At 34.1% G+C, this 18,633-nt stretch overlaps 3 protein-coding genes and 1 long non-coding RNA gene across 7 annotated transcripts; all 4 read right to left on the bottom strand.

Moving 5' to 3' along the window:
- Positions 1-3,070: 3,070 nt before the first annotated feature.
- On the bottom strand, positions 3,071-4,882 carry LOC110009529 (uncharacterized). Its single transcript, XR_002284422.3, has 2 exons — positions 4,097-4,882; positions 3,071-3,399 (listed from the first exon to the last, which is right to left on the bottom strand). It is a non-coding gene; the product is annotated as an uncharacterized LOC110009529 (long non-coding RNA).
- A 261-nt stretch (positions 4,883-5,143) lies between these two features.
- LOC105635085 (sulfite exporter TauE/SafE family protein 3) lies at positions 5,144-8,718 on the bottom strand. Its single transcript, XM_089722690.1, is given in 12 exon segments — positions 5,144-5,863; positions 5,985-6,125; positions 6,202-6,295; positions 6,463-6,684; positions 6,796-6,846; positions 6,936-7,022; positions 7,113-7,227; positions 7,331-7,362; positions 7,447-7,511; positions 7,634-7,834; positions 7,937-8,096; positions 8,524-8,718. Coding segments are annotated over 12 exon segments (1,440 nt in total). The 3' UTR covers positions 5,144-5,786.
- A 2,044-nt stretch (positions 8,719-10,762) lies between these two features.
- LOC105634995 (sulfite exporter TauE/SafE family protein 3) lies at positions 10,763-14,709 on the bottom strand. 4 transcript variants are annotated; one of them, XR_002284458.3, is made up of 13 exons: positions 13,941-14,703; positions 13,481-13,640; positions 13,057-13,257; positions 12,914-12,978; positions 12,787-12,814; positions 12,570-12,673; positions 12,415-12,501; positions 12,276-12,326; positions 11,943-12,164; positions 11,759-11,852; positions 11,510-11,650; positions 11,192-11,378; positions 10,763-11,096 (listed from the first exon to the last, which is right to left on the bottom strand). XR_002284458.3 is itself a non-coding variant. In XM_020679689.3 (13 exons), the coding sequence occupies exons 1-13, from the start codon at positions 14,199-14,201 to the stop codon at positions 11,026-11,028; spliced, it is 1,527 nt and encodes a 508-aa protein (XP_020535348.1). In that variant the 5' UTR covers positions 14,202-14,706; the 3' UTR covers positions 10,763-11,025. The 4 variants fall into 4 exon arrangements, 3 of the variants coding, with proteins under 3 accessions (XP_020535348.1, XP_020535349.1, XP_089575191.1); XM_020679689.3 differs by having other exon boundaries at positions 11,337-11,378; positions 13,941-14,706; XM_020679690.3 differs by lacking the exon at positions 12,276-12,326 and having other exon boundaries at positions 11,337-11,378; positions 13,941-14,709.
- A 2,654-nt stretch (positions 14,710-17,363) lies between these two features.
- On the bottom strand, positions 17,364-18,505 carry LOC105634993 (uncharacterized). Its single transcript, XM_037637709.2, has one exon. The coding sequence runs from the start codon at positions 18,185-18,187 to the stop codon at positions 17,654-17,656; it is 534 nt and encodes a 177-aa protein (XP_037493637.1). The 5' UTR covers positions 18,188-18,505; the 3' UTR covers positions 17,364-17,653.
- Between the last annotated feature and the right edge of the window lie 128 nt (positions 18,506-18,633).

Here is an 18,633-nt window from a genome sequence, read left to right as displayed (position 1 = left end):
ACATGGAGATAAGGGTGGCCATATTACGGTTTAGGAAGCTGGAACCGTCGGTTCGAACCGATTCTAAATCGTAACTGAACCGGTGAGAACCGAAATCGGGCCGAACAGGAATTGGAACCGGAGATTTCAGGTTCGGTTCCGGTTTCAGTTTTGTTGAAACCGTAACCGACGGTTCCCACAAACCGATCGGAACTCAATGGAACCGTCGGTTCTCCTGCCAGTTAGAACCGGCGGTTCTAGCAGCTAGAAACTGTCAGTTTTTTGTTTTTTTTTTAATTTTATTGTGAAATCTCTTTATTATCCCTCCAAACAACCATAAACGGCTATATAACAGCTAGTTTCAAGGGTATTTTTGGAAAAATAATTTTTTGGATTTATTATAAATACCTCGTTTCATTTACAAATTCATCAAAAAAAATCTCTATTCTCTCTACAATATACTACACTCTACTCTATATTATTCTTCTCTACTCTACAATCTCTCTTATTGAATTATTTTTTTGATTCCTCTAAACCCCAAGAGGATAAGTAGACAATTTAATTTTTTTTTCAAAAAAAAAAAGTTCAAGTCCTTTTTTTTTTAAATTATGTTCAAACTTTTTTAAACAAAAAATAAATTCAGTTGAAGAATTTTTTTTTTTAAATAATTAAGTTCAAGTCTTTAAAAAAATAAATTTAATCGAAGTATTTTTTTAATTTTTTAGGTGTATTTTTTTTACAAATAACTTTCACAAATTTATTAAATTTTGAAAACCAGTATTCAAAATTTAAAATTTAAAATTATGCGATTTGCAGGAAAACCGATCAGAACCGTTGGTTTTGTCACCGTACCGAAACCGGAACCGAAAATTTTCGGTTTGAATCCGGTTCCAATTTTTTTGAAACCGGAACCGCCGGTTCCGGAACCGTGGCCACCCCACCCCCTACGTGGAGAGTATATTTGTTTAGATTCATAATCGAACAAACCCTCCTTTTGGTTTATTTATTTGGTTAGATCATGATTTAGCTGGTGTTTCTTACTATCGATTTGTTTAGTTTCTTTTAATCAAAGTAGGATAGATATTTTTTTAAAATGACATAATTTTTTTTTGTGTGTGTGACTGTTCTAACAATTGAAATGAATTTTATTCATCAAAGTTGTATAATTTATACTATTTATTCTTAAATTATTTTCAACTTATACTATTAATTATCATATTATTAATCTCTAATTATTAATGCATTAAGCTGGCTAGATTAGTTATAAATCTTTGACCATATCTACATTTAATTTAGATCATAAGTGCAAACAGTCTCTTTTCTTACGCTACTCTGAAATAAAAATCAACCTCAATATATATATATATATATATATCACTAATAATAATTAAATACAATTTAGTGACTATTGATTATAGAATATACTTAAAAACTAATATTTATTTATACATAATTTAGTTATTCAAATATAAAAATATTATTCTACAAATTTGATTTTTTTTTTTTTTTAACCAAATAAGAGAATTATTTCAATTATTATTGGTTATTGTTCTTATATGCATATAAAAATAAAATGGCCCCATTTAAAGTTTGGTGCTATAAAAAGAATGTCTTTTCAAACGTTGGCGCTGTTCATCATCCTTCGTCGTCGCAGCAATAAATAGGATTTGAATCAAAGTTCATTCAATTTTAACGACTTGATGAAGCGTGTACTTCATTCTATCTTTAAAGTTCAACCAACACTTTTTATTAACAATACTGTACATAACTGAATTATCATTCTGGAGAAGACCACGAAATAATTAAATATTTTTAAACCTTTCGTTTTGAAAGCAAAAATAAATAAAAAAAATCTTATGAACTCCTTTCATTCATAATTAGAAATTTAAATTTTAAAAAATATTTTTTCTAAAAAAAAATTCCGATATATAAAAAAGTAACATATTGATGATTATCACTATACAAATTGTTAATTAATGTTTTTTCTAATAAAAATATTTGAAATTTTTGTTTTTTAGTAGTGTTAATTAAATAAATATAAGAACTTTCTATGAAAAATGTTAGGCATCCCATTTTATATTAAACAAAGAGAAAGTGAGAAACATTTATTTGTTAGATTCTTATATTAATAATTAGTGCTTTTTCCCTTTTTACTAAAAAAAAAAAAAAAAAGCTTAAACCCTTTGATGAGGACCCTCTGAAATCCTCAATCTGGAAAGTGGTTGGCAACCAAAAAATTTAATATAATTAATGAGATTGAAGACTTTGAAATAACCTACTCCTCACCAATCCTGTCATGTGAACCCCGGCTAGTTATATGATCACGCGGACAGTCACACGTATGACACAACAACAGCACTCGCAATTATTAATATCTTCATATAATCACATTACGTGGAAATTAGTCTGTGCCGTCACTGAAACCCCAGTGAGCCGTCCTCACATATGGTCTACCCTCTCATAACGTGTGCACCAGGGAGCCGATGTCCCATACATGACTGACCGGTCTAATCTTCACTTGATCAGCCCTCTCATTGTTTTTCCATTCTCTATTTTCTTTTCCATACCAACAGGAGCCCACCCTATGGTTTATACATATTATCCATATCATATCATCAGGTGCACACAGAGTACCGATCTCCCATACGGCCAACGGTCTCGTGGACCGCCCTCAAAAATCCATGGTGACCCACTTCATTCCAACTCCACACAAATAAGGCATAACATTATCACATCACAATTAATCAAGTATTGCAATTAAATGCAGACATATTGATCAATTAAATATCGTAATGCAATGCACAATTAGACATCCATACTCAAATGCAAATAAATAAATAAATAAATAATATTAACAATAAACAACAATGGTAAAATAAATAAATAACAATAATAACAAACAATAATAATGAAAATAAATAAATAAATAATTAGAGCACTTTATTTATTATGTATCAAGTTATAGAATCAATCTAAATAAACTTATTAATTATGTGTAGCTTAGATTCTACCGAAATTTCAGCAGAACCTCCTCTAAATTTGACTAAACCACAATTCAACAATCATTCATTCACTCAATTCACACAGCTCATTCATCGGGCAATCAATCAAATCAAATTTTCATCCTCATTAAAAACCATAATACCAACATTTAGTCATCGACTCGACAACTTATCATAAACTTCTCATTGCTCCAAATGATATCATTAACCATTATTACTTACACATAATCATGATTAGCTTTGCTAGCTAAATGCCAAATAAATGACTTATTTTATACATATGTAAATAAGATTTATATTGTTAGATTCATTTCAATTCTCTATGCTTGATAATTACTAAGCCTCTATCTGTTATAAAGTTTCCATATCAAGGCTTTTTACTTCATTTCCCAAGCTCAAAGTATAAATCATTCATCACCTGTTCATCAAAACTCCAAACTAGTCACTATGAATAAATATTTAAATAAAAAAAAATAGCTAAATCTATTAAACAACTCAATTCACAGACCTAAGCACGATTCTACAAAAGCTCCTAAAGTTTTTTTTTTTTTTTTTTCCCATTCCGACATAAAATTACAATCCCTAGTTTTTAACTAAAGAATTAATTCTATGATCAAAGCAGTTGTCCAGTAAGAATAAAGTTGTTTACAAATATTTAACATGAAAATAGTAAAAATATAATCATTCCTACCTAAATTCATCTTAAACAGCACCAGTTATCCAAAATAGAGCTTCCAACCTAAGGACATCAACGTTTTCTGTGCAAAGACCTTACAATATATGCCAATTAACTTAATTGCCATCATAATTTAAAATCTCAATCACATAATCCATATCAAAAAGAGTTCAAAGCAAAGAGCTACAATGGCTACTGCCATTCCAAATTTCTCAACTTCTTCCACCTAAACTTGCAGTAAATTTATTAGTTGATTCATAAGTACATTGAATTTCAATTCACAATCAAAATTTTTAAGAGCAAAGCTTGAAGTCCCTTACTTTCAACGCTAACAGTAGCTAACTGAGGGTTAATTCCTAATATTCTAATAATACTGCAATCATAAATCTCAAATCAAGAATTCATGAAACAAACTCAAAAGGATTGAATTAAGGCTCACCTAATCAAGAAATATGATGTAAAAATTGAATGTATTCGTTAAAAGTGACTCAAAATGAACTTCAAAGCAAAACCCACTGCTGCCGACGATAGCTTGACCGGACTTTATGAGAACGCTCGCCGGAAGTACGCTGGTGAGGCGTTGACAACAAAAGAGGAGCTGGATTGGCCGGCCGGTAACAGGTCTTGCCGGAAAAACGAGAAAGAGGGCTGATGGCGCTACTCTCCGATTGAAACTCAACTGCAGCTTCTTGTGTTAGCTGCGCTAGCCGGAAACGACAGGAGGGAGAGGTTGGAACTACGCCATCGATGGAAAAGAAGCCGGAGTCGACCGATCTTGCACTGGAGTAGCCGGAAAATCTGGCCGGAGACGCGACGCGATTTCCCGATCGAACGAAGTCGCAGGTTCCCTGCGATAGCTGAGCTCGCCAGAGACGAAAGGAGAGAGAGAGGAAGAGAGGCCGAAGCTGTGGTGAGGCGGCGACGTGGCAAGGAGGTGGTGATGAACGACTGTTCTCCGGCGATCGGGAAAATTAAAAAAAAAACAAGGAAAGGGACGGGCTGAAGTTAGCGTTCAAAGGGGTAGAGAGGCTTCTAGAGGGTTTTGGTTTAGGTGTTAGGGAATGATTTGGTTTGATTCAAGACTGGTTTGCCTCGATTTTGCTCGGTTTGCAAGTTTTTCACTTGGTTTTCAGGTTATTCGTGTGGTTTTTCAAAAAATCAATTTGATTTCTGGATCCGGTTCGATTTATTTTGATTTTAAGATAATTAATTTATATATAGTTGAAAATCGAGATTTTTAATTTAATAAAAATTCAAAAGTTTCGAAAATAAAAATTTTGTGTATTTCAGTGCATTCCGACCATGCAATAATCTTGATCTTTTCTTTAGGTCAAAAAGAATTATTAGCACTCCTTTTTCTTTTTTTTCTTGAATTATTGGGTTTTAATTATCGTTCTATTTGTAATTTCTACAGTTTTAAAAACTACTTATTTTTAAAAATTTTTCTTTTCTGAAAAAATGTAATTTCTACAGTTTTAAAAAACTACTTATTTTTAAAATTTTTTCTTTTCTGAAAAAATGTTTCATATTTTTAGAATCGAAAATGATAAAAATCTATTTGAACATTTTTATCTAGGAGAAAGTTAACTTATTTGCAATTTTGTCCTATAGAACATTAACTCCGCTACGATTATTATTTGGTATGCAAATAAATAAGATGCTGAAAAATTAAAGCCACGTACAAGCAATATTTATTAATTGCAATTTAGGGTGTGAAAATAAAAATTGGGACAAAAGAAGAAATATACTTGATTACCCTTTTAAAGGAAAAAAAAAAAAAAATGGTGAAGATGACAATAAGAGATGAGATGGTGAGTTCCTCCTATATTGGGTTCATCTCAAATGGATCAGTATGATACTATTGCTCAGCCCATACCTGCAATAATGAGATCAGGTCTATGTATTTATGGACCTCTTTAATTTATATTACTATGTAATTGTTGTATTTATGGCTTAGATTTACATGTACCGTTTGATTCATTTAATTCTTGCTCGAGCCGGTTAATAAAAATTATCAGATCCGGCTGATTCGATTCTCTTATTTTGCTTTTTCGAACTGATAAATCTATGTATAAAACGCTAAACCCTATATGAAAAGTTGTTTTTGTCGAACATGACGTGTATATGACTTATGAGCAAATGGTGTCAAATCCCATGTACTCCTTCCTTTGAATCTTTTTTATCATGTCAGCTAAGCCAACCCCACCTGTTCAGGGGAAAAAAGGGAAAAAAATAATATAAAAAAAGAAACAAAGTTTTCAAATTAGTTAAAAGTTCTTGCAATTTTTGCTAGTATATGAAGAAGCTACATATAAATGTGTTCATACCTAGTGATATTGCACTGACAAGAACTGTGAAAGACAGAATGAAGATTATTATAGATGCTCTTCCTAACATATCAATCACTTTCTTCACCACAGATTGCCCCACAAGCCCAGCAATTGTAGTCACACAAAAAAAGTAGACAGCTGCAATTGCAAGGTTCATGGTTACTTTCTTTATTTTGCATTCAAAAATTAGGTTTGAAATTGCTATGAAAATTACCATAAGGAACTGGGAAACGTTTCAGAAGGTAATATTCGATCACAGACATGGAAGCAGAAAATGTCATTGCAAAAGTAGATGTGGCGCTTGAGACCTGTAGAAAATTAGAGAAGAAAAAAGTTTAACATGAGGCATAGAAATATTATTCTGAACTTCTAATTTTCTACGCTGTAAGACAGGCACTCGATTATTGAGTTGTTACTTAAACTAAATGTATAGAAATATTACATTGGTAAGGGGAAATTAGTGTTGAAAGTATACCTGAGGAGGGATTCCCATCTCAAGAAAAAGAGGTCCTAAAATGAATCCTCCACCAAGACCAAGCAAACCACCAACAGCACCAGCTAATAAACCACAGAAACAATACATGACCAACTTGACTACTCTCAAGTCGGTCCCTGCTGCTCCTTTTGATGCAATTCTTCGTTGTCCTTTGTGAAGCCTAACTGCCTGATATATAGTTACTGAAGCAGCAACCGGAACCTGAAAGAAAAGAAAAGAAAAGAAATGAAGAGAAAAGCTGATGCATTATAATTATTCTTGTTAGGATCCTGGAGATTAGCCAATTTTTCAAGCACCAAGGTAGATGTGCACCTGAGCAAAGTCAAATATCCAGTATGGCACAGAACAAGTTCTTACATAATTCTGCAGAAAACATTAATTGTAAAGTATATTATTGGTTTTGTGAACGAAAATATTTGATAAAATGACAATAATCAGAGCCAAAAAAGGACCTTAGCAATCTGCAATGCAAGAATAATTAACCAGACAGAGAAGAGAAATCCAAGTGCTTTCCAGTAAACATTTTTTATAACAGACACCTGAGAACGTTGCGCGAATAGATTTAATGCCAATATCAGGAAAACAGCTACAAAAATTTAACAGTATACTATCTTTACACAAACTCTTACCTTTTCCTTTTTAGGAGCCTGATTGGTTTCTGTTTGAGCATCATTGCTTAAGCTTCCACGAGGAGGAGATGGAACCACAACTTCAAAATTGTGGCATAATTATAGAGTTAATTAGCTTAGTCAAAGATGTTTCCACTAATTTGCAAATTATAAATCTTTGTTCAAATTCAATTAATAAAGAATCATAAAACAACAACTGAGTTTTAGCTCACTAATACTCGCCATTGGATTCCAGACATCTGGGAGCCTCCTGAAAATTCAGAAACAAGTGAGAATACGAACATAAGGAAATTACCATAAAAGAAGCTAAAAATCCAAGAAAAGTTTAAACCACCTTTTTTATTATGGTTTCTTTCTTCCATGATTGAATGCCCTTTAAGAATGCCTTCGTTGAGATAACTACAGGTAACACACTGGAAGTCATTGTCAAGCACTCAAGTTTGTTCACGAAAAGAGAATCAATATGAATATATTACAATTCAAGTAAAATATAATTAATTATAAGAAAAGATGGTGCATACAAATGAACAGAATAATTAGTAGAACTGTGATCATCCAATCTGCAAAAATCACATTGAGAGTAACTCCAATGCTAACTCCTAACACCAACATTGGTTGGAACAGAAGAGCAAGATCATAGTCAATCACTGGCATTTCAAGTGTAGGATGCCTCTCGTTCAAATTGTAGTATACTGTTGAAGCTGCTGCGCCTGTGATCATAACTAAACAAACGGAAAAGAAAAAAGAAGAAAGATAGAATCTTTTTGCAATTAAGGCATAAGAGAAATCCAAAGAAAGATAGAATCTTTTTGTTTTCTCTTTACATTTTGACATGGCTATTGATGATTTTGCATCAAATCCAATTACTAGGGTTAGCATTGGGACAAAAATGCCGCCCCCACCAACACCTCCTGCACTCCCAAATGCTGCTCCAAGAAACCCAATTATTGCTCCCACCACAATCCTCCAGCCAAATGTCATTTTCTGTCAACCAAAATTCAAGATATAAGAAAACAACCAAGTTGTAAAAATATTTGGGCTTGATTGTAAAATAATTACAAACGAACCAAACAAATGTAAATAAGTAATTGATTGAATGAAATTGGTTTTGATTGTTAAATAACTCTATTGTTTTAGATTTGTTTGTAATTTTCTTGCTGATGTGTCTGCTGATTTGTTTTTGTTGTGATAAATAGCCGCCTAGTTGTCAAATATGCAACTTGAGTATAAAAGCTGATGTGTAACTCGTACAGAACATGAATGATATGTTCTGTACAAATCTTTAAAGGACAAATCTTTAAACAATGATAGAATCCCACATTTCTGCTTTTCCTACATTTTCTAAGCAACCAAGCAGATCATGTTCAAGCAATCAATACAGAATCAGACACCTAAATGGAAGTGAACTTACTGGCCAATTATGTTTGTAAACTGAATGGCTATGAGACTGATCAACAATCTTCTGAGTCTCATTGTATCCTGAACCTTCTTGTTCCAAACTTGATTCTGCTGCAACCACCAATGAAGCTACAACAACTAAACCAACCAAGAACTTCCCTCTCAATTTCAAATCCCACTGGTTTGAACTTGATCCTCCCTTACCCATCATTTCGCTATCTCCCTCAAAATTTTTGAAATAATTTTCTAAAAGTTTACCTTCAAAAACAATGAACTTTTAAAGATTAGTAGAACTTGAAAGAGGAAAATCTGAACCAAATACTAAGGTTAGAATCAGACCCATGAAAACAAACTGTAACAAGAATACCCATTAATCAACTATAATGGTCAGAAGTACATTGAAAGGTACTTTCGATGGATGTATTTGAAAACAACCGTATATATATAGGGAAGAGAGAATATATAGAATGGATTCTTGCACATTAATTTCTGCTTGTGCATATATTTATATCTTGAAAAAGGTTTTGACAGCTAAGTTTTGTTCTTTGACTTCTCAAAGATTTGATCTTTTAATTATTCTCTGAATCTTGTATAACATGCACCAGCAGTACATAACTCAGAGAACTTTTTTTTTTTTTTTTTTTTTTTTTTTGGTTGAAGACCGCAATAAACTCTAAGTATAAACAAACATGAAAGGTAATATTTATATAGAATTGACAGAATTTAGTTTAATTACGTTAATTTCTATAAAATCTTATTTTTGGGACTAAAATGGTAACATTTTCTAAAACTCCAAGTAAACTCTATTAAATTTTGTGAACTCTATATAAAATTAGTTCTTTATACACAGGATTCATAAATTTATCCTTAACTTGTAAATTTTGATAATATTTTATACCTTCTGCATTAATAATAAATGATGGTCATAGGGGCAACCAGCAGTAGCCCCACCCCCTAATTTTATACAATTAAATATAAAAAATTTCACACTTTATCTATAAAATAGTAATTTTTCAATTTCGTCTCTAAATTTTGATAAAAATTCTCCGCCGTCTTCACCTATTTTTTCTGGTTCCACAATTCACTATATAATAGTTTTAGATTTTTTAACTTTTATATGAAAATATTGATTTAATGAATAGCATGGATCAGTTTGCTGGCATGCATCATCTCCCTACCAAGTTTACCTCTATCGTGTTTTCCCAGTAAAGAATTCCAAGAATCCAGCCTTACCAGTAACTTACGAAGTCAAAAGCAAGGAAAATAGTCATTGAGTTCTCTGCTGAATGAGAAGTACTGAATCAGAATCTACTTCATTCAACTTCAACTTGCTTCTTTCACGTGTGCAAGATATACTAAATTCGAGAAGAGGTAACATGCATGATTCCAATTTTGTGGTAGAGTAGAAATAGTCTTATTTGTATTTCGAGGTGCAATTAATTTACTAAATTAATAATTTGTATTTTCGCTCGTCATAAACCCCTGTCCGTTGCAGACAATTTGTAAAAGTAGTTATTATATTATAAATAAGTGTAAAATTCGAAAAACATCATTATAAAATGATTTATATATATTTTGAAACGAACCCTTCGTACTGAATATTGTTTATCCTATAGATGTTGATAGGATTTGGGCACTAAAAGAATGAGAAAAGAATTTAAACTGATCTAAGCAGAATGGCGAAAACTGCGGTTAGGTTAGTTCTGATACACGCAAAACGCAAAGTCAAGTAAGGTTTTTTTAACCACTCCTTACTTTATATAATGGATGCTTATGTTCCATGTTTCATGAGAAACAACTCAAAAAAAATAAATATTAAATAGGTGATTAGCAGTAGTAATTTACAGGTTGATAATGGATGCGACCGACAGGAGAAAAGCATTTCTCTTCGCATCTTCAACAGCCAACATTAATTGACTAATTATATATATCTAACTATAACTCTTCTTCATTGTTACTTTCAAAAATTCCATAAATAAATAATTAAATGCGAAAGCCTGTCACCAAGCCATTTTGTTTCTACTCGTATGGAATGAAGTTATTCCGACAATCAAGGAAAAAGAGGAAATAAAAAAATACCAACTATAACTTTCATGCCATATGGCTTAAAGCATTATTTATGGAAAAAATAATTACGTAAAGGGCCACGTGACACTTTTCAATAACGTGACTAAACATTGGCTTTTCTTTCTATTGACTTGGATGATTTTGAAAGTTCATTTACAATTACTATAATCTAATCTCGTAATCACTAAAAGTCAAATGATAGATGCATTGATAGAAAGCTAAGAAACAACATTACATAACAATTGTTGCAGCAGAGAGTTTTAATGATAAAGCCTAAACAATCTAATTGGAAATAAAAACGGAAAACAGAGGCATAGTCCTATTTTCTTTGACATGAAGAAAGGTGAGATCTTTGCTTCCAATTTCCACCAACAGATATACAAACCAGTAAATTAATAATTCATCTAAAAGAATCATGTTTCCAAACTCCAAACTGATGCTTGCAGCTTTAAATGCCTCTTGCTAAAAAAATGGTAGACAAGGTGGATAAAAGAAGCGAGATTGGATTAAAGGCGTACCCTGTCAAAGGTTTTAGGTCATGAGGCACGGAGGTTAAATTTAATGACAATCAGAGAATGGCAAATTATCAGAGAATGGCAAATTACGCATACTACCAGAAATAAAATAAGCAGATACTAGGAACTTGAAGATATTAAAGCCAAGGAAGAACAGGCAAGACTGAGGATTTTGCAGATAGAGAAGGTAGAGATATAAATTAAGCTCCATATGAACAAATGTTTTCAAATCCCATGTACTCACTCCTCTCGATCCTCTTGATCATGTGTGCTATGCCAACCCCACCTGTTTGAACAGAAAGAAAACCCTATGATGATGAGATAAATCTTAATAACATATAAGTTTCTGGTGAGAATCTCAAAAATGGAAGAACATGTAACATTTTTTAATGTACATATGTCCAAAGTTCAGCATACCTAACAATATTGCACTCACGAAGATTGTGAAGGCCAGAATGAAGATTATTAAGGATGCTCGTCCCAATATGCTAATCAACTTTCTTACCACGTGTTGTCCGACAAATGCAGCAAAAATTGCCGCGCCAAAGAAGTAGAGAGCTTTTTAAAATTAGAAGATTATTAGCCAAGTTTTGATAGGAAGATACGTTTTTAACTATTCATGATTACAATTTGATAAGCTAAAAACCCAGATAGCTTGTAAGTTACCGTAAGGAACTGGGAAACGCTTTAGCAGGTAATATTCTATAACAGACATGGAAGCAGAGAAAGTCATAACAAATGTGGTTGTGGCACTTGACACCTACATGAATGTACTTAATATATAAATCCAGGAACAATCTCAAGTTTATTTTCAAATCTTGGTACAAACTATGAAGTATGTTAATTGCACCTGAGGGGGAATTCCCATCTGCAGAAAAAGAGGGCCTAAAATGAATCCACCGCCAAGTCCAAGCATCGCACCAAGTACTCCAGCCAACATACCAACAGCACAATAGAGAACAAGTTGGTGGACTCGCCAGTGTGTGATTGCCTCACCCATAGATGCAATCTTTCTCTGCCCTTTGTACAGTCCAACTGCCTCATATGCAGTTAACCCAACAGCTACAGGGATCTGACAAAGATAAAGCATAATCACTGTTCTGGCAGACTGACACCATAAGGTTTCCAAGAATTTTAGGAATTATACAAATTGTTCACTCTTTATCCATCATACTGAAGATACCTGCAATATGTTCAATGCCCAATAAGTTACCGAACATGTCGTTGTGTAATTCTGTGCCAAAAAATATAGGTTTCCCATCAGTCTAGTTCTGGTTTTACGAAAGCAGACAATCAATACAATGAGAGAGAGTAGACAAAACCTTGCCAATCTGCAAACCAAGAACTACCAACCACACAGCAACAAGAAGTCCAAGTTCCTTCCATTGTACATTCTCAATAACAGAAACCTGGGAAGATTACAGTCTTATAGAAGTTGTCTTGAAAAACTATCACACACACTGTAAAATTCTCTTACCTCCTCTTTTTTTGACTGATTGGTTCCTGCTTCAGCAGCACTAATGGGGCGTCCAGGATGAGGTTTGTCCTCCACCTCTTCAACTGCCTCTTCAACCGTGTCTTCTGAATTAATCAACAAATTATCCTTGCATGATAAAAGGAGGGGGGAAAAAAAGAAGAAACTAAAAGAAAAAAGAATCAACATATGCATGACTGAATTTCATAAAAGAACTCACCAACAAATTCCAACTGTCTAATAGCCTCCTGAATACTTGGAATAACAAGGGAAGTAAGTGAGAAGAGGGCATGAATTCAGTGTAGAATACAAACAACTAAGCTTAGAAGTAGGGAAAATTAGGGGACCTTTTTCAATTTGGTTTCCTTTTTCCATGTCTCAACACCCTTGAAGAATGAAACGGATGATGTTACTGCAGGTACCCAGGATGATCAACAATGTTGGCCAAGAAGAATAAACAAGAAAAAAAAAATTCTATTAATACCAGTACCTATGAAGAGAATGATAAGCAAAATTGTGATTGCCCACTCGGCAAAAATCACATTGAGAGCAACTCCAAGGCTAATTCCCAGAACCAACATTGGTTGAAATAGAAGTGCAAGGTCATAGTCAATGATAGGCAGTTCAAGTGTAGGATGCCTTAGTTTTAAATTGTAGTAAACTGTTGCAGCTGCTGCACCTGTGATCATACCTGATAAAGAAGACAGAACTTGCAAAAGCTCAAGGATATATTAACAAATCAGTGATTTTATAGTGCAAGCCAATTGCAAATTCGAAAAAGCTCTGTTGTGCCTGAGGATAAATATATGCTTAAAAAGTTATATAATTTTGAAATAAAACCAGAAGATAAAAGTGTATGTAAACACTCAACGGTGAAATTTGGCATGCCAATTGAAGGGGTAAATTTCTCTTACATTTTGATATAGCAGTTGATGATTTGGGATCAAACCCAATGATCAAAGTAAGCATAGGAACAAAAATGCCACCCCCGCCAACACCCCCCACACTCCCACATGCTGCGGCAAAGAATCCAATTATGCTACCCAGCACGATTTTCCAGCCAAATCTCATTTCCTGAAAAGCCAATCTCCAAAATTATATAATAAAATTCAAAACCCACAATTAAGGATTTAAAGCATGTGCACCAGGGTGGAACAGAGTCAAAGGAACTTCAATGTAAGAAACTAATTGAACGGAAACTACTTCCTGAGCCCGTGCTGATGGTAGGTCTAGAAACTTGTTTGTACTGAACCTCAAAAACCATTTATGGTTTTCCAAACGGCAACAGAACGTGCTAAAATACTCGATAAAAGCATTACATAAAATGAGATAAAATCATATGATAAATAGAAGGCAACCAAATGCTGAATTTACCGGCCAAACATGTTTATAACCCGCTCGACCTTTTGGGTAAAAGAAATTCAATGCGCTGAATACTTGACGGGACTCTATCTCTTGTGTCTTATCATATGAACCTTCTTGTTTCAATCTCCGATCTGCTAAAACAAGTATTAAAACTACAACAAGAAAACTAGCTGAAATTCCTCCGAGCAATATCAAACACCACTTCTTTGACCTAATCCCAGCCATCAGATTTATTAATTCCTCTCTCTCTCTCCCCCTATCTCTAAGCATCAAGTTTCCTTCGAGATAAACTCTCAAATCCAAAGCTAAAATTCAAGTCCAAATACATAGCTCTAACACATTTTTCAAGTACACTGAAATGCAAAGATACTCTCACCGACTTACTAACAATAAAATTGGTAAGCCAGAAATATTCAGACTCCAAGAAAATCAGAAACATCCACTATATTTGTTATCATATCTGTGGCTAGAGTTCATAAACTTCAGTGTCATATTCAACCAACACTCAAACTGTTTCTGCTTTCTGCTTTCTTGCTTCTCTAACTACTATTTCTTCTAACTATGTTCTGAGAGGCATCAATAATTTAATATTAATTTGATATGAGCGTATATTTGAAACAAAGAATTGATATAGATGACCCAACTAGTTTGGGACTGAAGCTTGATTGTTGTTGTTATGTTCTGAGATACAATAAAATAGAAAGATGAAAGTGACATAAAAAGGGGCATTCTAGAGAAATAGTCCCCTTGAAGCTTTAGAACATTATTTCAGCACTTCATGCACTGTTTTTTTCCTTATCAAGTGAAAAAAATAATTTTGAAAGATTATCCAGAAAAAAACATAGCAATATTATTTCATGCACAGTCCTGACGTAACGGGACTGGCAGGAGACACTGATTAAATCACAAACCGACGAGATTCGCCCCCATCAAAGGTCCAGTTCATACATGCATAAAAGTGAAATATATTATTCTAGAGGTGATGTGAAAGTTTGGACTTGCTGATTCTTCCTACAACTACCCTTCAAATTTCTCACGGTTCTGCCCTTATGCATGATACTTCAGAACAGCAACTCATCATACTCCTGGGACATAGCATATCAATCATAAACAAACTTATTCAGCTATCTGTTTTCATATGCCCAAAAAGATATACCATAATTGTTCAGACAAATGAACACGTAACCTTGCATGAAAAACATTGTTGGGTGTCTGTGATTATATATCTAAAAATATGTAACATATTTTTCTTGATGAAATGTTCAGATAAAGAATCTGAATAAATCAGGTAATTTTGCATTTAGGTCATTTCTCCGAAGTGCAAAGGCTTTTCCCCACTTTGCTGTCCAGAGTCATGAACATTCTATGCATGAGACTCCTCAAGATGGATTCACTTTGAGTTTAATTCAAATTAAAATTATTATCTATAATTTGCAATCTGTATCGGACAAATAAGATTGTGTCTGCATGAGTTACTGTAATTCTATATCCAAGTCTATGTAGACACACAAACAAGCAATGCACATATAGATGGAAGCCTCGAAGATTTTCACCAATGGCAGAAACTACTCAAGCAATTGTAACACACTTTTACCAGTGGGATAAATCTTTACAGTAGACTACAAAAACACTTGTTTGAAGATTAAGGTCAATTGACAACTCATATCTTATTTCAGACGCTATTAAACAAATTAGGAACCTAACCAATCTATGTGGCCCACCCTTAAACAAGATGACAATTTGAAGGCTCCATAATACATAAAATGCCAGATAAACATCAAGATCACGTGGGTGAATTGTGGGCAGAAGGCTTCTCTAACAAGGTTGTATCGTCTGGATTGCAACATCAAGTAATAGTAAAGGTAGAGAAGAGCAAGGTACATGAATTTCGTCAACTCTTCACACCATTTTCCAATTTATTAATCATTACAAAGTTTGCTTCTTGGAGGTTTGATTCCCATTGGATAAACCAATTGCAAGACACACCTCAGCAACAGCATCCACTAGTTACTAACCACAAGATTCCATTAAAATTTTGACACCATACAATCTGCAAAATTTTAACTCATGCCTCTGGAGGAGGCTTGACTTCTGGACACATAGTTTCCCCTTTTCTTTCCACTAACCAATCAGAACATAAAAGAGAAGCCTCCCTACCAATATGCACAAATCATGCATGTCAATAGTGAAAAAAATGCCTGGGTCATTCTTCTTCAGCACTTCAAATTCCATGGCCAGCTGCAGTCATACTCTATACCACATAATGAGCTCATTCTACAATGTATATCTCCACGCAACCTCATTCCCAAGAGCACAAAGATGATCCCCAATGTAGGCAACCAGAATTTCCTCCTTTATTAATGTTGCCATTAGAGGATCCAATGGCATAAGAAACCAGACTTCTACAGTTGCCTATTACTAAAGCCAATTCAATTTGTGTCTGATCCTAAACACTGATATCTTACTTATCTAGAAGAGCTTTATGCTCCATTAGTATCTTCAAAGAAAATTAACTTGATGCCTCAGCTAAAAAAATTTAGGACATATCCGGCTACTGTCATCACCCTGCTCTGTTATGTGAACTTTTATTTTCATCTATATAATTCATGCAACAAACCTAAATCTCCCAAGAGATAAATTATCAATATCCAACAATCTCTTTGAGTTAGTCAAATTTGATGGAGTGAAGTAAACTGGACTTACTAATAGGCAAGAAACAAACAAGGTCATATCCACAGCGATTATCATAAAATATGCACATTTCAAATTCAAACACCACGTCGGGCATCAGATCCCCAATTTTCATTACCTACTCACCAACAACACCTATCCATATTGTGATCTGTTCGAACTCTATACCTGCTACTGCTTAATTAGCCTTAAAAAGGGCGACAAGATGAAGCAAATGAAAACTCTTCAGACTCAAAAACACTACTACTTTTGCTTCAATCTAAGATTACCAACTGGTCTAATTGCACACTAACAGAAAAGACCATGCTCTAAGATATTTCGAGCAGAATCTTTCAACATACCCAACCATGCAACCAAATTTCATGCTGCTGCCAAATCCCGGCTTTGCATATTCTCAATGAGGGCTACTTATCTTCAAATTGGGGTTATTTTTTAAATCAAATGCTTCGTTCATTAGCATAAATAATTAAACTACCACTTGAAAACTTCACAACTCCAAATACTTATCACAAGACCATGAGCTAATCAGAAAATTCGCATTAATTGAAAATTAAACCAAAAAAAAAAAAAAAAGCATTGCCCAATTGTAATACCAAAGAAACACCACAATATTTCCTCAAAAGGGGGAGAAAGGCATCACCCTGCTGTCTTAATTAGCTATGACGCGCTTGTTAGTTACAAAGATGATGGTTTTAACAAACCTAAAAGAAAATATAGGACAACTGCATTTAGAGCAAGAAGTTTAATAACTGAAAATTTTCATTCAACTTCGGATTAAACAGAAACGTTACAAACTTACAACACGATATTTGCCTCAAGAAAACTAGACCACATTCATGTACAAACGACGTGACAAACAAAAACTTGACAACTGCATAATCTTATTAACTAAAAACATAGCAAAACTCGATAACCAAAAAAAAAAAAAAAAAAAAACAAACTGTCTTACGCAAATCCTTCAGTCAGTACTGGCCTCTCACCTTCTTTCTCCTTCTGTTCCTCATAAACTCGATAAAAAAAAAAAATTTGTCTTACGCAAATCCTTCAGTCAGTACTGGCCTCTCACCTTCTTTCTCCTTCTGTTCCTCATAGCCATTACCACCAGTTGCACCACCATTCGATTCCTTCTTGTCTCCGATTTGCAAACCCGTCAGCTCATCATTCAAGCACCCGTTCTCCTTCTCTCTCTCCCCCACATCACCACCACCCACCACCACTTTATCTCCGCACTCCACCACCCCCTTCTCGACCATGCATGATCCGGGAGCTTCCTTCTCCGTGTCTACTCCCACCAAAGCATCTGGGATGGCAGAGGTCGGTGACCCGGCGATAACCTCGTCAGACAAGTCTTTGGCCTCTGGCCATGGGTCCTGGACACAATCCCCTTCTTCATCATCAGTGAAGATATAGGTGGCGCGTGACTTGACGGCGGAGGCTGCTTTGAAGAAAGCTTCCTTGATAGAGTCAGGAGGAAGAGCACATTCCTCGAGGCCCGCGTCTTCGAGTCGCGGAGGGAGGATCCTATCGAGTAATCCATTTGATTCTTGCTCCTTCGCGCCTTCCATGAATCAACAAAATGGATTTAAACCAATAAACCGAAATTGCAAAACCTAAAACCCTAAGTCTTCAACGGTAGCAGAATTATATTTGGTTTTTGGCTTGGCAGAGAAAACGACCAGCTGCTGTTAAACAGGCTAAAAGATTAGTATGTTAAATTGTTCCCGACTCTCTTATCTGGATTTATCCAGAATAATATAATAATGATATTTTAAGAGAAAATGAACCCGACATTTGAAATGCGAAAAGCCCAATTTTATATTAACTTTAAATTGTATAATAACTTAGTTGACGAACAGATTTTATATTCTTTTCAAGCTTCAATTCTTAATTTCTGAAAAAAAGATTCAATTTATATCATCTCTTGAAGGTCGGATTCCTACAAAAAACTTGCAAACTTATAAAAGAATAGTCGCGAACCCTAAAATGAAAAATGAATTTAATAAGATATATT

Source organism: Jatropha curcas, chromosome 1 (assembly GCF_041381405.1).
Source record: "Jatropha curcas cultivar XTBG-Jc1 chromosome 1, XTBG_Jcur_1.0, whole genome shotgun sequence".
NCBI lineage: Eukaryota > Viridiplantae > Streptophyta > Magnoliopsida > Malpighiales > Euphorbiaceae > Jatropha > Jatropha curcas.
This window is presented reverse-complemented; position numbering and strand designations above follow the sequence as displayed.

Coding starts and splice junctions, on each gene's coding strand:
- LOC105634993 (XM_037637709.2), bottom strand. CDS start 18,187: ATGGAAGGCGCGAAGGAGCAAGAATCAAATGGATTACTCGATAGGATC.
- LOC105634995 (XM_020679689.3), bottom strand. CDS start 14,201: ATGCTTAGAGATAGGGGGAGAGAGAGAGAGGAATTAATAAATCTGATG. Junction 12,815..12,913: donor AGGAAACCAAATTGAAAAAG/GTCCCCTAATTT, acceptor CCAAGTATTCAG/GAGGCTATTAGACAGTTGGA. Junction 12,502..12,569: donor ATCAGTCAAAAAAAGAGGAG/GTAAGAGAATTT, acceptor TAATCTTCCCAG/GTTTCTGTTATTGAGAATGT.